Genomic DNA, 23157 nt, shown 5'->3' on the forward strand with positions numbered 1-23157 from the left:
ATTTTGGTGCTTGCGGGCTTGATAGATGGTTGTGTGCCATATGGCTGGTTCTAGTTCTACCACCCCTATGATTTGGTTGTATACCTAGGTGTGCATTGTTGCTCCTTACTTCGTATGACTCCATTTTGAAAATGGGGGCCAAGAGGCCCCTCCCCCTCTTATCGAAAAATAGAGTCGACAAATTTTTTTGTTAGCCTTGAAGATTTGAACTATGTCGATAATCCGAGGATGGGATTTGGAAACCAAAATGGTTCTCATTGGATTGTCCCAGAGCTCTACAGACCTGATCACCTCTGACTTCTTGATAACTGCCATCATTTTCACTCATACCACATGATTGTTCCTTCAAATGTGTTTGCGGACATGCTCCATTGGCAATCATCGGCAAGGACCAACACTTATGACAAAAAAAGTGAGGAAAAAATACGGGACTATGAAACAAGTGAGTAAAAGCCATGTGCGGTCTCTGACATCGGGTACTTTTGAAGCGACGTTGGCCGATGCTGAAAATATTTCCATTTGTTCACATGATTGAATCCACAAATATTAATGTATATTTGCAAGGTGTAGCTCAGATAATTTGGGTTCTAGAAACCAACTTCACAAAATATATTAGACCCAAGCAATTTAAAGTTTCAACATTTCGATAGCGCAAAGTCATTTAGACAAGTCCTGGATACTACTTCAATAATGTTGTTTTTTTCTTAATATTGCAGTTGTAGCCTCGTATGGTATATATTGCCGGATTGATCAATGGGATGGGAACGGTCAAGAAAGGAACATCACATACGCAATCACAAGCAATTATATCTCCCATGTGTGATGGTGTGCTAGCAAGTAGTAGCCGCACATCACGCCAAAATAATATCGCAAGAAACTTTAGTTTCATCGATGCATATGTAGGCAAGATGTTATAATACTTCAATAGCATTATTTGCAGTTGTGATATAACAACAAAACAAACAAGAGCCGAATATAGTTGACTACATTTTACAAGCGGATACCATATATTTTATTCTAAATGTTACGGCACATGCATGTGTTTTGAGCACATCTTTTTGAAGAACAGTAACGTTTGAGCACATAGAGAGCACAAACATGCACCATGTCACAGAAATTTAAATTACACTTGCCTCTCGAGAAAAAAAAAATCAGACCCATTAATTGTAACTGAACATATAAATTTTTACAAGGACTTCTACTGTTCGACAGTTACATATATTTCCCTAAAAAAAGACAGTTACATATATTGCGCAGCAAAGGCATCATGTAGATCTCCATTTATTGCATTAGCGGATGATTAGGCAAGTCCCACGCGTCAATTCTTCATTTCAAATTGACGCGCCACCGATTAGTTAGCATCCAGATTATTGCCTACCCTGTCCATAGGCAACATAGCCTCGTAGGCATGAGTGTAGCGTTTTATCCTCCAAATGCACTTATTACTCTAGCATTACGACTTCCTTCAGTTGTTTTCATAGGTTGAGCTTAGATTTCTTAGGTCACCTATTCAATTTAGAAAAATATGTGTAATATGTTATAAAAATAATTATTTAGAAAATTCATTCAATTGTAAATCTAAATATATTTTTTGGCATGTATTAAATTTTGCTTGTCAAATAAAGACCTAAAATCCGTGCCCAACTTATAAATTCAACCGGAGGAAGTAATAGAGTTGACGAAAGTGATCAGGTTATTCTGTCCGAAGAGCCAGACAAAGTAAAATGGCTTCTCACTGCTTCTAGGTCTTTTCTATTAAATCCTTGTGCCAATGTCTTGTTGCATGACAAGTTGTTTTACCGGTCTTATGGAAAACGACGATATCTCTCGAAGTTGAGCCTTTTTTCTTGGTTTGTCATCAAGAAGAGGGCTCTGTGCAAAGATAATTTGAATAGAAAATGTTTGGAGGATAGTAAGAAATGTGAGGTTTGACAATGATGAAAGCATTAATCACTTATTTCCCTCCGCTCCTTACTTAGGCTCTTCTGGAAAGTTGTGCCCCCCTCCCCCAACATATTTTCATTTTTGCAAAAAATGGTTTCTTTTCTGTATGATTTGGAAAACAAGAAAGAAGTCATGTTTTCAAGGGATTCCTCTTGCTGAACCGACAAATGTCATTTTCTCTCTGGGCTGTCTGCTTGCTCGTTGATCGTCCTAGAAAATAGGAATACAAAGCATGCTACGACTAGTGTCTATGAGGCTTGCTCAGGTGACACACAAAGATTTCAAGCGTGGGCACGACTGGGGCCGATAGTACAAGCCAATGTGTTTCTAGCTATTTCATAAAAATGACCTTTTTGCAGTTATCTCTTTTGGTAGCTAGACTGCAAGGAACTTGTTGTTGATGTGATTCGGTCCCTTATTTTTTTCGTGCTTGCAGGCTTGATAGATGGTTGTGTGCCATATGGTTGGTTCTAGTTCTAGCACCCCTATGATGTGGTTGTATACCAAGGTGTTTGCACTCCTTACTTCGTATGACTTCATTTTGGAAATGGGAGCCAAGAGGCCCCTGTTATCGAAAAATAGAGTCGGCAATTTTTTGTTAGCCTTGAAGATTTGAACTGTGTCAATAATCTGAGGAGGATTGGATTCGGAAACCAAAATAGTTCTCGTTGGATTGTCCTAGAGCACTATGGACCTAATCACTTCTGACTTCTTGATAACTGCCATCAGTTTCACTCATACGACATGGTTGTTCCTTCAAATGTGTTTTTTTTTGAATTTTCATAGGGGGAGATTTTCCCAGCTGAATTTTCCATATATCAGGGGCCAAACGCCAAATGCGTTTGTGGACATGCTTGGTTGGCAATCATCGGCAAGGACCAACACTTATGACAGAAATAAGTGAGGGCAAAATACGGGACTATGAAACAAGGGAGTAAAAGCCATGTGCGGTCTCTAGCATCGGGTAATTTTGAAGCGATGTTTGTCGATGCTGAAAACATTTCCTCTTGTTCACACGATTGAATCAACAGATATTAATGTATATATGCAAGGCATAGCTTGGATAATTTGGGTTCTACAAACCAGCTTGACAAAAGAAATTAGACCCAAGCAACTTAAAGTTCCCAACATTTTGATAGCGCAAATTCGTTTATACAAGTCGTGGATACAACTTCAATTTTTTTTTCTTTTCTTGATATTGCAGCGTTGTATTCTCGTATGGTATATATTGCTAGAAAGATCAATGGGATGGGGACGGTAAAGAAGGGAACATCACAGAAGCAATCACAAGGGGCACAATTATATCTCCCATGTGTGATGGTGTGGTAGCAAGTAGCAGTTGCACATCAAGCCAAAATAATATCGCAAGAAACTTTGATTTCATCGATGCGTAGGTAAGCAATATGTTTTTCTTTTGAGATAGCAAACCGCTCATGACAGACGGTATGTACACAATAGGTTACAACACTTCAATAGCATTATATGCACTTTGTGATGTAAAAAAAGAGTGGAATATAGTTGACTACTGTTAACAAGCACATACAATATATTTTATTCTAAATGTTATGACACATACATGTGCTTGAGCACATCTTTTCGAAAAACAATTGTGTTTGAGCACATAGAGAGCACAAACATGCACCATGCCACAACCATGCGCACCAGCACATTAGTTGCACCACGAGTCCGAGTGCATGCACAGGATACACCCTCAATGGTAGCAGTAGAAAGTTTTCCAACCAACCAATCCACAACCTGATATGTCTTGGCAAATTAAAGGCTCCCTACAGCTACAAGGTGGCCCATCGTGGTAGCACAATCTTTCACCTATCATGGTAGTGCAATTTTTCACCTATCATCTCACATCCCATTACTCTTACATTTCCTTTCTAGATCTCCTTATCCCTACACTCCACCACAACTCAAGATCACCTAAAAGGAGCAAACAAACAAGCAAACGAGCCCATGCACATCATGTCCCCGAGGAGCCACAAGCCAGGCTCCCTTCCAATCAAGCACATTCAAACGCTATACTGCAATATATAGCATTGTTTTTCTTGTTACAGTTTACAAATAATGTTCCATGACGTGGAGTGTATGAAGCCACCAAACTCCCAAGTTGGCGCGCATGATGCAGCTAGTGTGGCGACAAAATGCTAATCTAACGGCATACAGTAATATATAAAATTGATCAGCGATGTACCTGTCGCGGATAATTGGACCATCTCCCGGCTACTGTTTTTTTTCAGACCAAACGGATCAGGCCAAAAGCCTGGATAGAGGGGGCGTATCTTGGGGAGATTAAAGTAGTGTTAAAATAATGGGCGCAAGTGCAAGTTTGCTCAGGGAATAAGTATCTTTTTTCCATGCAGTCAGAGTTGTGCTGTGTGGTCTACACTCTTCCCAGAATTTAAAAGTACACACGGTTACTTTAGAGTTTATTTAGTTGGTGCATAGTGCTCTCTGCCTCCTACGTACACGAAGGGAGTTTATATGCACAAAAATGAAAGGAGTTTTGAGGGCATGGACTAGTTTCGCTGTGAATTGTACAGCCCGCATGCATGTCACAAGCTCGTCATGCTAACCGCCTGAGCTGAGCTCCGTGGCAACCCAGGTTTGAACACGTGATCACCATTGTCAATCAAGGAGAGAAACTAGGCTTGCCTTCTAAACTGCCGTCGCCTCCTCGTCATGCCTACCGCCTAGGATGTTGAAACCACGTATGTCTCTCAACATCAAGAGCATCAAACTATTAAAGAGGCTTGATTTACACGTCATAAAACAAACTATTAAAATGGCTTGATTTACACGTCATAAAACGGCGCTAACCCGCCATGAAGCGATGCTTAGTTAACCACGAATCGGATGTCAACAATTATCCCTCTGGCACGTGGGTCACATGCCCATTTTGTCATTGTGAACATGGGGCGAAAACAATGGAAACACTTTTTAAATTACAACTATTGTGTGTTAGGAATCGAATGTATGATAGAAAAACCACCGATCTAAACATAGAATGCGCACAACATAGCCGTTTGGATGCTCCACAAGAACACCGAAGCAACCGTTTCTTCACAAGCAAGAAGGGAGGGAATAAAGACACACGTTGCATTCAACTTCCTAGAAGAATTGAAAACGATCCAAAAGGCATCATAGGAAAACCACAAGACTCTTTTCCTATGATGCCTTTTGGATCGAGCTAGCTTTGAATTTGAGCAAAACCACAATCTAGCTAGACCATGAGATGCTAACTACGGCTCATTAGCGGTCACTAACCCACGCCCACACCTTTGTTGAGGTGCCAAGAAAGGGAAAGGGAAGCCCCCAAACCCCAAACCAAACCCAGCCCGCCCCCAATAATTGCAGCACAAGGCTTCCATGCTGGCGTTAAAGGGTGAACATGGCGCTGAGAGGCATGGGGCCGCCCCCACCCCATTCACCCATTCATTGCCCCTCCTCCTTTGGAATCCCTGTCAGGGGATCGATCAAGACCAAGAAATGGCTTCTTCTCCTACTACTAGCCATCAGCAAACAGTAAACTGTTGATCAAAATATTGTTACTCCCTCCCGCTATGCAGTATGCACCACCCCCCCCTCCTCCCCTCCCCTACTAGTAGAAGTAGAAGACACTAGTCTCCACCACCCCCACCACCACTCGCTAGCAGCAGCAGCTCTTCCATCCATGGCTGTCCCTGCTCCATCCCGCACACCTGCCGCACTTGCCTCTGCGAGCATGTACTGACTGCCTCCCACTCCCTTGGCGCCATCTCTCTTGTCTTGCTGCTCGCTCGCGCGTCTGTGCGCGTGTGCGCTCTGCTCTGCTGCCTCCACTCCCCCCATCCCTATCGGGGATAGGCCGCAGCTGCATGCCCCTCTGCACGTTCGCGCTCTGCTCGCGCTTCCGTTTGTTCGCCTCCGGTGCGATGGTGGTCGCCGCGCAATGATTCTTGCTTGGTTGCTAGCTTCCCTCGTCGCGGAGTGAGCGAGTGAGGGGGCCGGCCGGAGGGAGCGGACAAACCGGCGAGCAGCTACCTGACCCTGAGATAGAGAGAGAGAGAGAGAGAGAGAGAGAGAGAGAGAGAGAGAGAGAGAGAGAAAGGTCTGTGCTCTGTGGTGGCCAAGAAGCGTCATGGATTGGGATCTCAAGATGCCGGGCTCTTGGGACCTGGCCGAGCTGGAGCACGACGGGGTGCCGGCCATGGTCGCTCCCGCCGCGGCGGGCATCACCGCCGCGGCCGCGCGCGGGCCGCCGGGCCGCCCCGAGTGCTCGGTCGACCTCAAGCTGGGCGGGCTGGGGGAGTTCGGCCCCGCGGCGGACGGCGCGATGAAGCAGCAGCCGCCCGTGGCGACGGCGGCGGCGAATGGCCCGGCGGCGTCCTTGTCGGCGTCGGCGTCGAACGCCGCGGCGGCGGTGCCGTCGGCGAGCCCGCTGAAGCGGCCGCGCCCGGGGGCCGGCGGCGGCGCGGGGGCGGGGCACTGCCCGTCGTGCGCCGTGGACGGCTGCAAGGCCGACCTGAGCAAGTGCCGCGACTACCACCGGCGGCACAAGGTGTGCGAGGCGCACTCCAAGACGCCCCTCGTCGTCGTCGCCGGCCGCGAGATGCGCTTCTGCCAGCAGTGCAGCAGGTAACCAACACCCATCCAACCCGCCAAAATTCGCGAAAATTCCCGCGATTCCTATTACTAACACTTCAATTCAGCACATTCGCACGGCTGCGTCGACCTGATTGCGATGCTGCCGAAAGACCATTGCTTGAACTGCCGCAATGGTGAAATTGATTGACTGCACACCATTTTTTTCCCCATTATTTTTACTGCTGCTGATCATCATTCCCTTCCCTTTGTTCAAAGTGAAAAGGCCAATCCAAGCCAGTTCTTTCTCAGGAACTGGCTTTGCCTTTCTCTTTGGCTCAAATTAACCACCAGTTGCTCCCATTCCAAGCAAGGAGCACTGCTGGTAGAATCAGTAGGGGGTGGTGAGAATGAGCTTGAGCATATCTCACTGTTCGGTTTCAAGGATGCACCAGTAACTTTTCCTTTATCCGGCACTAGCTTTTCAGCCTTTTCATATGAGTCAAGTACCCCCAAGTTTTTTTTTTTACTTTGGCAACCTGTTGTATACCTGAATCATAGCCCTCCCATTTTCCTACTTTTGCACTGGTAACTTTCTAGCCCACGGGTGTGAATTATTACCAGTGAAAAGTGGCTGATGCACTCCATGTGCCAAAGATCAGATGGAGCAGTCCTTTTTATTATTAGCTAGCTGCCACATTTTCAAACCTGCCATTGGATTCTCCCCTTTTTTGAAAAAAAAAGAGTTCTGGTTTGAAGTTTAAGCGTGGAGTATAATTTGTGACATTGACAAATATTTTACTTCTTTTATTTTGGAGTTTAATATTAGAGTATAATTTGTGACATCGACAAATATATTAGTACCACTTTTACTCTGACAAAAAAATCAGCACATATTTTAAACCAACTAGGTGGTAAGAAGTGAATCTAAGTAGACCACGGTTAACCATAGGTACCTGAGGATCAACCCATTTTGCCTTTGAGGTGGTTTATTGACTGAATAGTAGGGCCCATCTCTGACATGATTACCTCCCCTTGCTGAATTAGTGACCACCAGATCCATTGCGTCCCCATCTTCTTTTCCATTGTTCTGGTTTGAAGTTGAAGAGTGGAGTGTAATTTGTGCAACCATTTCCCATGACATTGACAAAGATATTACTCCCTCCGATCCAAAATAAGTGTCGCAGTTTTGAACTGGGGTTGGTTTAAGACTACGGCACTTATTACGGATCGGAGGTACTACTACTTTTATTCTGGCTAAATAAAAGTGGTGCAATGCTCTACTGTAGAGTCCCCAGAAACTATCACATATTTTCAACCAAGTTTTTTTTTTCAAAAAGGGGGATTCCCCGGCCTCTGCATTAGAACGATGCATACGGCCATCTTATTAAAACAAATAAATATGTTCCAACAAGGTCTTAAAGTCTCCAAAAGAAAATAAAAAATAGCTCACACAGAGCCAAAAGGGCTAAAAAATAGCTCACATATTTTCAACCAAGTGGGGAGTCAAGAAGTTAATCTGTGTAACCCGGCCACGGTTAACCATAGGTACTTTAGGATCAACCCATTTTGCCCTTGAGGCGGTTTATGGAATGAAGGGTGGAGCCCCATGTCTGACAAGATTGCCTCCCATTGCTGAATTAGCAGTAACCACCAGATCCATAGGAATTCTTTCGGTTTACTCCTGGGTTATTGTGTGCAGCAGTATTTGTTGTGTGTGGGCTGTTCACTCTTTAAAGATGTTGCTGAACACATGACCTGTTTTATTGAATTCTTGGCCAGAAACCGGCCTACCTCATCTGCCATGACTGCCTCTTGTCATTAGCCTTGTTTTTTCCACATGAGATGCTGGGACCACTAGACCAATTCTTGAAACAGCGTTGCAAAATAGGTTCCACATTTTTGCATTTTGGTGGAGCCGGTTTTCTTTGAATGTCTTGGATGTTCTAGTACTATTCATCAGTTAGCTGAATTATTGGAGTAACTTGCACTTAATGTCAGTATACAACAAAAGCTACACCTTCAAAATTTAACCTGTGGCTTTTTGAAATACTCCAGTAAGAACCTTGTTCTTCCATTGTTGAACAGATAGAATATAGCTGTTCTTGCTATGCGCATTCCTTTCTAGCTGAACTGTTCATGTATTTGAAACATTTTCATTTTTCTAGATTTGACATAAAAACTGAGGCATGTCTGTCAGATATAGTATGTACAAAAACATGTGAAAATGGGGGGAAAATCCCTCCAATTTCACATGTTTTTGTACTGTACATTTTCCCAGGTTCATTTCACAATAGTACTGATCTGAAACCCTTTTAGGTTCAATGCTAGTTCATTCGAGTTTGCCTTTTAGTACATTTTAGAGCCACGTGAGCAACTAACTCTGCATCATGTGCCTTCAAAGTTTAAGGAATACAAAAAAATTACCCATCAATCATTTGGTCGTCTTCCCCTAAAAAATTTTATAATCAGTGGGGGCGCGATTCCAATGATTGCGTACCTATCAGACACACAATCAGGCAATAGTGCGCCCAGTGGAGCAAAAATTTGGATCACCATACTGTACTCCTTTAGTGTTCCTACAGGCTGGTGCCATACTGCCATACACCTGTTGGAACCTATACCGTGGTCCAAATGTCCAACAGGAGTTGCACTAATTTGCAGCGCTTTGCAGGCCCAGTAGAAAGCTTTTGTAAAGTGAAGCCCCCCATGCACTGAAATTTGTTAACTGACGCATTGAAATCCGAGTGGTCCAGCTGCGCGTGTGTGTACTCTTTTCTTCATGGAATCTGTGTTCTGTTTTAATGTCGAGCAAATAAATATTCAGACCATTCTGTTTGGTCCTTGTAGCTTTTGGTTTTCCACGTGCCTTATTGTATCAGAGCATGTTATTTTTTCAGAATCAGAATAGTGATGGTGTCAATTTTTTGCATACTTTTAATCATAATGGTTGTGCAAATCCTCTCTGATCATGAATGTCATACTTAGTTCTTGGCTTATAGTGCTTGTTTGTCCACCATGGCCGGATATCATGTGTCCTTGTAGCACTTGCCTGTATTATGGGAGTGATAAGACATTTGGAGTTAGTTTTATTTTCTTATATCGAGGTTATGCAAGGTTCTTTACCCATGGGCCTTCAAATGTGTTGTGATTTTCTCTCTTCCTGCTACAACAATCATACTCCCTCCGTTCGGAATTACTTGTCTCAAAAATGGATGTATCTAGAACTAAAATACGTCTAGATACATCCATTTCTGCGACAAGTAATTCCGAACGGAGGGAGTATATGTTTAGGGTGTCATTAACAGGGTCAATATGCCATTAAGGATGATGCTGATTTACAATTAAATAGGTCAATATGTTGACTACTCTTAAATGTTTGTGTTTCTTACCATTAGTTTTTTTTCTTTTAGATTCCACTTGCTTGCGGAGTTTGATGAGGCCAAGCGTAGCTGTAGAAAGCGCCTTGATGGGCACAACAGGCGCCGCAGGAAGCCACAGGTTGACAGCATGAATTCTGGGAGCTTTATGACAACCCAACAAGGTATTTTTTCCTATTTAACTACTATTATACTTTTTGTCAGCCTTTCGATTGCTGAAATGAACAAATTATATAGTAACCTCAGATTCAGAAATTTCTGTCATAAAGTACTACACCCTCCGTCCGAGAAAGCTTGTACTACTCAGCCTGTCGAACAAGCTTGGGACAAGCTTTTTCGGACGGAGGGAGTATATTAGTTCAAATGCAAACCCTCGGTAAAATGCTCGTGCTTACATGGGACCATATTTTCTCCTGTCCAACTGATAATAAGCTAGGCCTGTATTTTGCATGGAGCTACGACTGTTTTCCTATAAGGATGAAATTAAGTTGGCTGAAACATGCTGCTCTGTATCTAATTCTGTGCGCCCACACTACATACATCCTGCAACCCTGATGACAGCTAATGGCTTTATATACCTTTCTTTTACCCTCTATAGCATCGGATTCATTTGATATGGATGCCGCCGAGTAACATGGTCTTCACTGTAATTTAAATCATGGGTTTGTGTTTTAAATGAAATGCTAGACGTACTGTTCTTCAGTAGCCACAAGAGCACATTGTAAACTGAATATTCGAATTAGCAGGGTGATTGCACGATGCTGCATTTTCAGTCCTTTTCATTTCTGCTACATTTGAATACTACAGAGTCTGATGCTCGTTTCATGACGGCCGTTCAGGTCTGTATTCAAATGCAGGGACAAGGTTCGCGTCCTTCTCCGCTCCAAGGCCGGAGCCAAGCTGGTCCGGGATCATCAAATCCGAGGACAGCAATCCATACTACACCAGCACTCACCAGATCAATTTCGCCGGCTCTTCGTCGTCCTACTCCAAGGAAGGCCGGCGCTTCCCCTTCCTGCACGAAGGAGACCAGATGAGCTTCAGCACGGGCGCGACGGCCCTCGAGATCCCCCCCGTGTGCCAGCCTCTCCTCAAGGCCGTCGCGCCGCCGCCGCCGCCGCCCGAGAGCAGCAGCAGCAACAAGATGTTCTCCGATGGACAGTTGACGCACGTGCTCGACTCCGACTGTGCTCTCTCTCTTCTGTCATCCCCGGCCAACTCCTCCAGCGTCGACGTCAGCCGGATGGTCCGTCCAAGCGAGCACATCCCCTCCGTCCCCAACCTGCAGCAGTTCGGCAGCTCCTCCTGGTTCGCCTGCTCCCAGGCCTCCAGCGCCGCCACCGGCTTCGCCGCCTTCGCCGGCGGCATGGACGGCGAGCAGCTCAACGCCGGCGGCGCGCTGGTCCCGAGCTCCAACGACAACGAGATGAACTGCCACGGGATCTTCCACGTCGGCGCCGATGGCTCCTCCGAGGGCACGTCGCCGTCCCTCCCTTTCTCGTGGCAGTAGAAGTCTTGAGTGAGCGTCAGAGGCTGTTCTTGGGTTCTTTTGGTGATCATCTGTAGCTAGCTGTGCCCGTTTTAGTGATCAGGCCTACGTCCCGTTCTTTCTGTGTTTATTCTCTCTTTTTCATGTTTCTATGTCTTGGACTTGATCTCTGATCTCTCGCCGTCAGAATGAATAACTTTGCATGATTCAGAAGAAAATCATATACTTATGGATTTCACTGATGCATTGGAGACTAGATTTAGACAGCTTTTGGTTTTTGACAACTATCTACTCCTTTATTCATTGATCAAAATAGTAGCATCGCTTACAAAAAAGGGAATAACCGCACTAGGGGCAGAGTATTTATCCAACAACTAGGGGGGGAACTTAGCTAACCTAGCCAATTCGTGAGCTACTTGATTGCTCTCTCTATTACAATGTTCGTGAATGGCATGATTAAAATCTAATGACATGAAATAACAATCATCGAATATAGCACTAACAACCGAAGAAGAGTTGCCCTCCTTTTGAGCTTCAACCACCTCCACACTGTCGGAGTAGAGTCAAATCTTGTTACATCTAGCTGTACGGGTAAGATTCATTCCAAATCTTACTGCAACAGACTCTGCTGTAAATGAATCAAAGCATACGTCTATTTTTTTTTCATTTGCAGTAGCAATGAACATATCGTTGTGATCATGAAGGACTACTCCCACCGATCCTTCAAGCGTATCCATATCAAATCCGACGTCCACATTCAATTTAGCATATGCGTACCTTGGTCTACTCCATCCGTCTGCCTTATGTTTAGCTTTGGGCGTACAAGAGGTAATGTAGTTCGTCGCTAGTCCTCTCACGGCCAAACCGATTTGAGCCGTTGTTTGGGTGGTCTCTCCATGAGTTAACTTCCGCCGTTCATACCATACGTACCATGCTACGGTGGCTACTTTTCTCTCAGTTTGGAAAGGCCCAGTATATGAAACTTCATGATCCTTCAAACACAACAAGTGTACAAGTATTACTTCTCCATCTCGGTCCACCCCGATGGCTTGTTTGATGATATCATCCACGCCTAGCATTTTCCACACATCCGCAGCTAGCTTGCATTCAAACAACAAATGTTTGATGTTGTCCGGCCCTAAGTTGCATGCTGGGAAACTTGGATTAATTTCTATATGCTTATCAGCAAGGATCGATCTGCAGGGGATCGGGCTATGAAGCGCCATCCAAATAATTTTTTTAATCTTAGATGGACATAATAAGCTCCAAACTGAATCCCATATATCTTTTCAGTTAAATGGCCCTTCTGAATTCTAAATTCTGCTGCCGAACTAGGACTCCCAGATTCCATGGTAGGCAGATCGCACCGTAAAAGCTTTTTGTTCTTGTCAGATTCCAACCCAGAAAATCGCTCATCTCATGTAAAGGTTAAGGAATTGCAAGAATGCATTGGGCGTCCACCTGCCAGAAGGTTTGCCTGACAAACTATTCATCCAAGTGTCATGTCAAAGGATTAATGAGGTTGCACACACGAGATAGAAGCTGGTTTCCTCGAACAGTTATCACCTTCCTTGTTGGAGACTGTGGGATCCATTCATCTTCCCAAATCGTTATTTTAACTCCATCACCCACTCTCCACATGTGCCCAAGTTTTAGGGCCTCCACTCCAGCCATAATGCTTTAACATGTACTCCCTCCGTTCCTAAATATAGGGTGTATAGTTTTTGGCACAGAAATTAAAGAACGCACGTGGAGAAAAAATTTGACAAGTTTTGGGCGAGATTACACCTGACTAATTGCCATGAGAAAATAGAGGAGCTTTCCTGGTATAAAAAAATATAATCAAATCCCTAAAAAAAAATATCCGAAGGAGTGGTGCAACGTAATACACCTTATATTTCGGATTTTTTCTCAAAAATCTATACACCTTATATCAAGGAACGGAGGGAGTATACAAAGCCTTTTTCATTAGGGTAGCATCCATAAGATCTACATTGGCAAAGTATTTTGCCTTTAGAACCGTCGCAGATAGATAATCAGGATTATCAATTAGTCTCCAAGCCAGTTTAGCCAACAATGCCAAATTAAAATAGTGAATATCTCGGAACCCCATCCCTTCTTCCTTTTTTGGAATGCACATCTTCCACCACGTGAACCAGTGCATCCCCTTGCGAGTTGCATCATCACCCCACCAAAATCGAGACATCGCATCTGTGATTCCTTTGATTTTTTAAGGAATTTTAAAGATGGACGCGTACATTGAGTTTCCAATTTACACACATTTCTCTTTCCTTTGAGGGGACGTCTAGTTTTTTGCCTACTGCAAGATAGAAGAAAAACTTCTTTCAAGAAAATTATTTTTATTTTTATTTTATTTTGAAAGCTTTAAATCCAGATTAAAAATTACCGCTATACTTCAAGTTCTAAAAAGCTAACCTGCCATTAAAAAATGTTCATGGATGTAAAAATTTGATCATTAAATTTGTAAAATTGTTTATATCATTAAAAAATTGTTCAACGCATTAAAAAAATTGTCATGTGTTCAAAAATATGTATATGACATTGTAAAAAATTGTACGCACAATTGTTAAACACCATCAGAAAACTTAGCAATATATGTACACATTTAAAATATGTTCATGAAATTTTTAAAAACTATTCATGATAATGTAAAAACTGTTCGTACCATTCAAAAAATTGTTCATGACATTTAAAGAAATATCCGCATGTTTAAAATTATGTTTCATCAATTTTTTAAGATTTATTTGTGTAGTTTTAGAAAAAGGTTCATGCCCTGTAGGAAATAACATTTAACACATGACAAATGTTTGCACGTTTAAAAAAAATGTTCAACCTGTATTTGAAAAAAAAATTCAACATGTCTTTGAAATATGAAGAAAAAAACGAGTTGAGGAAGACAAAAGTTACCGAAAGAAAACCAATAGAGTAAAGACACAAGAAACAGAAAGACTGCGAAACCTTCCAAAACCAGTTCATACTGGTCCATATAGAAGCTTCACAGAACTACTCCTTGGTAGTTTCTGAAAAACTACCACTAACGGGAGTGCCAGAGGCAAGAGAAGCATGCTCTCGCAACAAGGGAGACATAATTTTTACATGGCCGAGGCGCGAGCGCTGAAAAGCTATCGGGCTTTGTCGAAGCGGAGCGGCTGTGTCTCGCCCGGAGTGAGTCAGAAACTCGTCCCGTCTCAGCCTCGCTCCTAATGGGCTAGCCCAAGTAGCTTCCAAGGTAATTTGCCTTTTCTAGTCATATTTCAGTAAAGATTCTAAATATATATATTCATGAAATATAGATTTACCTACAGTTTTATAAAACAAGGAATTTGAAAAATGTTAATCCAGTGTAAAAAAATGGTTAGCCTAATTTTAATACAACGTTAACAGCATTAAAAAAATGTTTGTGACACTTCCAAAATGTTCCCGCATTACAAACTAATGTACTCCATGAACTTTTATTTTAAAATATACATAATTTAAAATTGGTTCGTGTAATTCAAAATAAACGTTTTGTATCATTAAAAAATGTAAGATGAATTTTTATAAATGTTCACATGTTTCAAAAAATTGGGACATTTTTTAAATTGGTTATGCAATGTACAAAAAGTTCACGTAGTTTTTTTTTAAATGTTTTATATAAATCAAAAACATTGTTCTCACATGTATTTATGAATGCTAACCATGTATTAGAAAAATCTTGAATCGGGTATTTGAAAAATATTAAATGTGTATAAAAAATCAAGTGTATACGAAAAATGTACAATGTGTATGAAAACGTAGGTTTGAAAAATAAAATCATGTATTTGCAAAATATTAGACGTGCATAAATATTTCATAGATACACGAAAACTGTACGATATACATGAATATATTAGACATCAATACATATATTTGTAAAATGTGTATAAAGCAAATGTTCCATATGTATAGAAAAAGTGTACAATGTGTAAAAATGATAGACATCAAAACATATTTAAAACAATTGTTAATCATGTATTTGAAACAAGTAAACATGTATAAAAAATGTTCCTACTGTATTAAAAGATGTACAATGTGTATGAAGAAACATAGATATGAATTGAAAATAAATGAAAAAGAAAAGGCAAGATACTAATGAAACCCTAAATAAAACTAGGGGAAACCGAGAAAAAACCTAAACAAAAACACACAAAATTAAGAAAACAAAAAACCCCAATGAAAACTGAAGAAAACCGATTAAAACCCTAACGAAAGCACATAGAAAAAGGAAGAAAAGTAAAAAAGCAATGAAACCGAAGCGGACCATAAAGAAAAATACAGAAAAAGAAACAAAGGAAAACCGACAAAAAGCGTAAATACAACACATAGAAAATAAATAACCATTGAAAGTCCTAAAGAAAACCCCAATAAAAAACCAAACAAACAATGAAAACCAACCAAACCCGTACAAAACACATACACATATAAAGACAAAAACCAGTGTAAATCAAAGAAATCCACAAAGAAAACACAAAATAAAGAAAAAATGACGAAAACAAAACAATGCCACTTGTCGCAACCTAGGAGTTTTCCTTTTTTAGATCCGTTTATTCAAAATGCTTTATCTCTTAAACATGGGTCCAAATCTCGAACCTTTTTCACCATTGGATTCCTCGCGTCGAGATCTTCAAAACTAGATCCCATGTTGATAGGTTTTAACGATTTTTTTTCACAAAAAAAGGACAAAAAAACCGAACCGGGAGCACAGGTTTGTTTCCTTTCCGAAAGAGGCACGCCCATGCATCTCGCGAAATCCCAACCATGCCTCTCGCGGAAGTAAAACCGTGCCTCTCACAAGAAGAAAAAAAAACAGAAAACGCGATTTTTTTTCTGTTTCCGAGAGGTACGGCCGTGACTCTTGCGAAAGCACAATTGTGCCTCTCGTGGAAGCAAAACCATGCCTCCTGCGGAAGGGAAAAAACAGAAAACGTGTTTTTTTCCATTTCTGAGAGGCACGGCCGTGACTTTCGCGAAAGCACAACCATGCCTCTCGCGGAAAAAAAAAACAGAAAACACATTTTTTTCCGTTTCCGAGAGGCACGACCGTGACTCTCGCGTAAGGAAAAAAAATAGAAAACACATTTTTTTCCGTTTCTGAGAGGCACGACAGTGACTCTGGCGAAAGCAAAACCGTGACTCTCGTGAAAGAAAAAAAAATAAAACACGTTTTTCCGCGTAAATTTTTTTTGGTCTAAAAGTTAAGGAAGACCGATGAAAAACCGAAACATCGAAAAAACCGTTTAAAAAGCCGAAAACGCGTGCGAAAAAAAATTCCGGATGTAGCGCCCAGAGCACGACACGTGACGGGTGGCTGAGAGTGCGCCAAATGGCGCTGATCGTTGTGAGGCTCCCGAAAGAGCGCTCGTCAACTAGTTACTTCCACATAGCTCTCGGCTTGTTAGAGCTCATGAAACTGGCCTTAGCATTAAGGTGGCCCATTTTGCCGGATGTTTAGGATGGGCTGGGCCAAGACATTTGCTGCATTGTTTCCTGTCACTATTTAGTATGTAAGGCTCTGGTGGTTCGCATTTAAAAAAATATTTTAGACTTTTTAAAGTTGTTATTTTAGACTTTTCGACGCTATTCTTTCAGGGGTGCAGCGTGCCTGTGAACTACGAGGTGTTTGTGGTGACTTCGTTAATTTTACAAATTTTCTATTATGTCTCTCAAACATGTGTGCGTGTATGTATAGCGTTTCCCCCTAAAACATCAAAATTTGTTTCCACCTAGTGGAAAAGAGTGACCTAACTTAGGGCTTTACATACATAGACCTAGTTCTGGCGCTGATCTAAGGTTAGCAGACTGGGGCCATACCAAATATTGTTCCACTGTGGAATCTAGTTTCTTCTTGTGTTAAAATTTTCAGTTGGTGGTGGCGATGTTTCGATGGTGGAGATGGTGCCAACACAATTATAGAAGTCTCATTGTAGTATCCTCCTCCTAGTGTGATTGTTTTGGACGACGCGGTCAAAGACACAAGAGATCCTATGGTGTTTTTTTAAAACCCCCATATATTAATTAATTAAACAGAAGGTTATTACAATCAATCATTACAACATATGCCACGCAGGGTGGAACAGAATTGACGAACAACCCATCGGACCTACTATTAAAATTAAACTTAGCAATCTCATGTGCCACCAGATTGGCGCGCCCATTTATTTTCGAAAAACTCACATTCTAGAACATCTTGACGATACTCAGAGCCTCTTTCTTCAGGTTGCTCGTCAACCCACGGAGACTTCAACCCATGGAGGGTAACAGCTGCGCGAGTCCACGGAGGGCTCCATCCATGAAGGGTCCACGAAGAACCAACCATGTCTGTTCCACTACACTGGTACATCGAGCTGCTATACAAACGGTTTTTAACCCCTTTCCGCGACAGCATTTTTAACCGTCGCCTAGTGAGTGTGGGCGAAAGGGGGTCCTTCCCACACGACCCAGAAACTGTCAGGGATAGGTAGTAGGAATGCATATGTTTTGCATAACTAAGCGTATGCGATGCGGGCATCTATCCCAAACGCGATTCTTCACACAACTGTTTGTGATATATCGAATATCCCAAACGCTCCATCTTTGTACTCGTGTGTGCTGGCATTACCATTGCACACGCTATTATGTGGTGCAACGTTTACGGTGTACACTCCATCACAAAAAATTCATGATTGCCAAGCGTGTGCGACCAGGAGACTATCACACACATTCAATTCTCTCAAACCATATGCGATCTGTAATTAAGAAGATTACCTAATCATCATACGAGTGTTGGATAGGATTACGAAATGTCGGACCGTCCGAGCAGTGTCGTACAGGATAACTATCGCACACGCTATTATGTGGTGCAACATTTATGATGCCTACGACATCCGAAACAGTTCATGATTGTAAACTGTGTACGATAAGGCGACTATCACAAACATTTAGTTTGCTCGCACCGTTTGTGATATTGTCTGGCATCACACACGCTTCGCAAACGGCAACTATGTGCATGGTCGCACATGTTTCCTTTCTGCAAACCATGTCGGAAGTACATGTATATCACACACGTTTGTGCTTTACAGACCGTGTGCGCCGTAACGACCCGCGGAGCATATTTTGACCCTAAATAAATCGCTGCTATTTAAAATTGTATCAAATTTGAATTTGAAATTTGGCTATAACTTTATTCATATCCATCAGGTTAAACAACCAATGCATTATTCGATTCACAGATACACATGTTCAAGAATTACTTAAGCACCAAATAAAGAATGATGAACCAGGGTTGTATACTTGTACTATTAAACACACTAAAAAAAGATGCAAAAGACATTCTGGTTGCTGAACAAGGTGAAGCAGAATGCCCATATTGTGCTCTCCTCCATGCAGAAGGCACGCACGACTCAGTCCAACCCCTTGTGATGGCCGACTGCCCATCCTTCACTGTCTTCATGACTCATGAGAGCATCTAGATAGTCATTGTGTTATGGTAGAAATACTTTACCTTTGCATGCCTGATGCGGCTTGAACTACGTCGGTGTTTTCGTAAAGAGGAAAGGATGATGCAGCACAACTACGGTAGGTATTTCCCTCAATGATGAGACCAAGGTTATTGAACCAGTAGGAGAACCACGCAACACCACATAAACAGCTCCCGCACACAAAGACCAAATATTTGCAACCCTATGTAAAAGATAGGTAAAATTGTAGTAGATTGGATAAATAGATCTCGCGGGAACGCGAGATAAAATAAATTAATAAAACTTGCAGCAAGGTATTTTTGTATTTTTGGATTAATAGATCTGAAATAAAAGAAAATAAAAATAGATCGCAAAGGCAAATATAATAAAGAAGAGACCCGGGGCCGTAGATTTCACTAGTGGCTTCTCTCGAGAAAAATAGCATACGACGGGTAAACAAAATACTGTTGGGCAATTGATAGAACTTCAAATAATCATGATGATATCCAGACAATGATCATTATATAGGTATCACGTCCAAGATTAGTAGACCGACTCCTGCCTGCATCTACTACTATTACTCCACACATCGACCGCTATCCAGCATGCATCTAGTGTATTAAGTTCATGGAGAAACGGAGTAATGCAATAAGAATGATGACATGATGTAGACAAGATCTATTTATTTAGAAATAGACCCCATCTTGTTATCCCTAATAGCAACGATACATACGTGCCGTTTCCCCTTCTGTCACTGGGATCAAACATCGTAAGATCGAACCCATCACAAAGCACCTCTTCCCATGGCAAGAAAAATCGATCTAGTTGGCCTAACTAAACCAAAGATTCGAAGAAGAAATACGAGGCTATAAGCAATCATGCATATAAGAGATCAAAGAAGACTCAAATAACTTTCATGGATAAAAACATAGATTGATCATAAACTCAAAGTTCATCGGATCCCAACAAACACACCGCAAAAAGAGTTACATCAAATAGATCTCCAAGAGACCATTGTATTGAGAATCAAAGAGAGGGAGGAAGCCATCTAGCTACTAACTACGGACCCGTAGGTCTACAATGAACTACTCACGCATCATCGGAGAGGCACCAGTGAGGATGATGAACCACTCCGTGATGGTGTCTAGATTGGATCTGTTGGTTCTGGAACTTGCGGCGGCTGGTATTTATAGAGCAAAGAGGCGGTGCGGGAGGCCACCAAGGTGGGCACAACCCACCTGGTCGTGCCTGGGCCCCCAGGCGCGCCCTGGTGGGTTGTGCTCCCCTCAGAGCTCCCCTGAGGTACTTTCTTGGCCCAACAGGTGTCTTCTGGTCCAAAAAAAATCCACAAAAAGTTTTGCTGTGTTTGGACTCCGTTTGGTATTGATTTCCTGCGATGTAAAAAAACAAGCAGAAAACAGCTGGCACTATGTCAATAGGTTAGTACCAAAAAATGATATAAAATGATTGTAAAACATCCAAGAATGATAATATAACAGCATGGAACAATAAAAATTATAGATACATTGGAGACGTATCAATGCCCACCAATCATGTAGTTTGAGAGGTAATCTTGAGTAAACTGCTTTGAGAACCACTGCAAAAGGAAAAAGATTCACACATTGTCATCTAGCGCAACTCATTATGGGCAGTAAAAAGAAGGCTACAGAGTTCTTACTTACCATGCTGCAGTTCACTGTTGTCTTGCATAAAGTGTAAACAAATAGTTCGATTGACATCTTTTGACCCATTTTAATAACAATCTTTATCAGTTTCCTCTCCTGAAGCTGGTTCATGAATATCTCATTGCCCCATACGCAGAAAGGATCGAAGCACGAATCTTTACCAATGACATGTACCTAAAAGCACTAAGTTAACATTAGAAGCTAAACAACAATTGCAATATGATGTAGTACAACACTCCCTCCGTCCCATTATATAAGATCTTATTGTTGGGAATCGTTGCATGGAAAACAAAATTTTTTCTACGCACATGCAATGATCTATCCATGGAGATGCATAGCAACAAGGGGGAGAGTGTGTCTACGTACCCTTGTACACCGTAAGCGGAAGCGTTTCACAACGCGGTTGATGTAGTCAAACTTCTTCTCACGTCAACCGATCAAGTACCGAACGCACGGCACCTCCGCGTTCTGCACACGTTCAACTCGGGACGTCCCTCGCCTTCTTGATCCAGCAAGTCATCGAGGTAGTAGATGATTTCCTTCAGCACGACGGCGTGGTGACGGTGATGGTGAAGTGATCCTCATAGGGCTTCGCCTAAGCACTACGAAAATATGACCGGGGTGTAAACGGTGGGGGGGGGGGGCACATGGCTAACAATTGATCTGGTGTGTGCTAGGGCGCCCCCACATATATATAGGTGGGAGGGAGAGGGGGGCTTCCAGGAGGCGCCCAACTAGGCCAAATCCTACTTGGAGTCTCCCCTTGGTCGGTGCCCCCCTGCCATATATGCCGGAGGGGGAAGGAAAGAGGAGGGAGGAGGGAAGGAAGGGGGAAGCCGAATCACCCCTTTCCTTTCCCTTCCCCTCTTTCCTCCTCCTGGTTCGGCCCATATGGGGGGCGCACCAGCCCCTTGTGGCTGGTGCGTTTCCCCTCTTGGCCCATAAGGCCCATATCTTTTGCCGGGGGTGCCCCGAACCCCTTCCGGTGACCCGATATGTACCCGGTACCCTCCGGAACACTTCCGGTGTCCGAATACCATCGTCCTATATATCTATCTTTACCTCTCGACCATTTCGAGACTCCTTGTCATGTCCGTGATCTCATGCGAGACTCCAAACAACATTCGGTCACCAAATCACATAACTCATATAATACTATATCGTCATCGAACGTTAAGCGTGCAGACCCTACGGGTTCGAGAACTATGTAGACATGACCGAGACACCTCTCCGATCAATAACCAATAGAAGAACCTGGATGCCCATATTGGCTCCTACATATTCTATGAAGATCTTTATCGGTCGAATCGTTATGACAACATACGTAATTCCCTTTGTCCATCGGTATGTTACTTGCCTAAGATTCGATCATCAGTATCTTCATACCTAGTTCAATATCGTTACCGGAAAGTCTCTTTAATCGTTCTGTAATACATCACCTTGTGACTAACTCCTTAGTCGTTTGCTTGCAAGCTTATGATGTGTATTACCGAGAGGGCCCCAGAGATACCTCTTCGATACTCAGAGTGAAAAATCCTAATCTCGATCTATGCCAGCTCAACAAACACCTTCAGAGACACCTGTAGAGCATCTTTATAATCACCCAGTTACGTTGTGACATTTGCTAGCACACAAGGTATTCCTCCGGTATCCGGGAGTTGCATAATCTCATAGTTGAAGGAATATGTATTTGACATGAAGAAAGCAATAGCAATAAAATGGAATGATCATAATGCTAGGCTAACAGATGGGTCTTGTCCATCACACCATTCTCCTAATGATGTGATCCCTTTATCAAATGACAACTCATGTCTATGGTTAGGAAACCTTAACCATCTTTGATCAACGAGTTAGTCAAGTAGAGGCTCACTAGGGACACGGTGTTTGCCTGTGTATTCAGACATGTATTTAGGTTTCTGATCAATACAATTCTATCAGCAATAATAAACATTTATCATGAATAAGGAAATGTAAAATAACAACTTTATTATTGCCTCTAAGGCATATTTCCTTCAGTCTCCCACTTGCACTAGAGTCAATAATCTAGATTACATTGCAATGAATCTAACACCCATGGAGTCTTGGTGTTGATCATGTTTTGCTCGTGGAAGAGGCTTAGTCAATGGGTCTGCTACATTCAGATCCGTATGTATTTTGCAAATTTCTATGTCTCCCTCCTAGACTTGTTCACGGATGGAGGTGTGTTTGGTTCTTTTGTGAAATCTGGATTCCTTCGCTAAGGCAATTGCTCCAGTATTGTCACAAAAGATCTTCATTGGACCCGATGCACTAGGTATTACACCTATATCGGATATGAACTCCTTCATCCAGACTCCTTCATTAGCTACTTCCGAAGCAGCTATGTACTCCGCTTCACATGTAGATCCCGCCATGACGCTCTGCTTGGAACTGCACCAACTGACAGCTCCACCATAATACATATCCGGTTTGTGACTTTGAGTCAGCCGGATCAGTGTCAAAGCTAGCATCGACGTAACCATTTACGACAAGCTCTTTGTCACCTCGATAAACGAGAAACATATTGATACGTCCATTTTGCATCATGTTTTCTTACTGTTATTTATGATGTTTTTATGCATAATAATGCTTTT

General features: G+C 42.4%; 1 protein-coding gene across 1 annotated transcript; it reads left to right on the top strand.

The window, feature by feature from the left end:
- Window positions 1–5591: 5591 nt before the first annotated feature.
- LOC109764130 (squamosa promoter-binding-like protein 18) lies at window positions 5592–11631 on the top strand. The gene is made up of 3 exons (XM_020322974.4): window positions 5592–6570; window positions 9930–10060; window positions 10736–11631. Exons 1-3 carry the CDS (start codon window positions 6074–6076, stop codon window positions 11404–11406), a joined length of 1299 nt encoding a protein of 432 aa, XP_020178563.1. The 5' UTR covers window positions 5592–6073; the 3' UTR covers window positions 11407–11631.
- The last annotated feature ends 11526 nt before the right edge of the window (window positions 11632–23157 follow it).

The sequence above is a fragment of the Aegilops tauschii genome, chromosome 5 (genome assembly GCF_002575655.3).
Source record: "Aegilops tauschii subsp. strangulata cultivar AL8/78 chromosome 5, Aet v6.0, whole genome shotgun sequence".
NCBI lineage: Eukaryota > Viridiplantae > Streptophyta > Magnoliopsida > Poales > Poaceae > Aegilops > Aegilops tauschii.

Coding starts and splice junctions, on each gene's coding strand:
- LOC109764130 (XM_020322974.4), top strand. CDS start 6,074: ATGGATTGGGATCTCAAGATGCCGGGCTCTTGGGACCTGGCCGAGCTG. Junction 6,571..9,929: donor TTCTGCCAGCAGTGCAGCAG/GTAACCAACACC, acceptor TTTTTCTTTTAG/ATTCCACTTGCTTGCGGAGT. Junction 10,061..10,735: donor CTTTATGACAACCCAACAAG/GTATTTTTTCCT, acceptor ACGGCCGTTCAG/GTCTGTATTCAAATGCAGGG.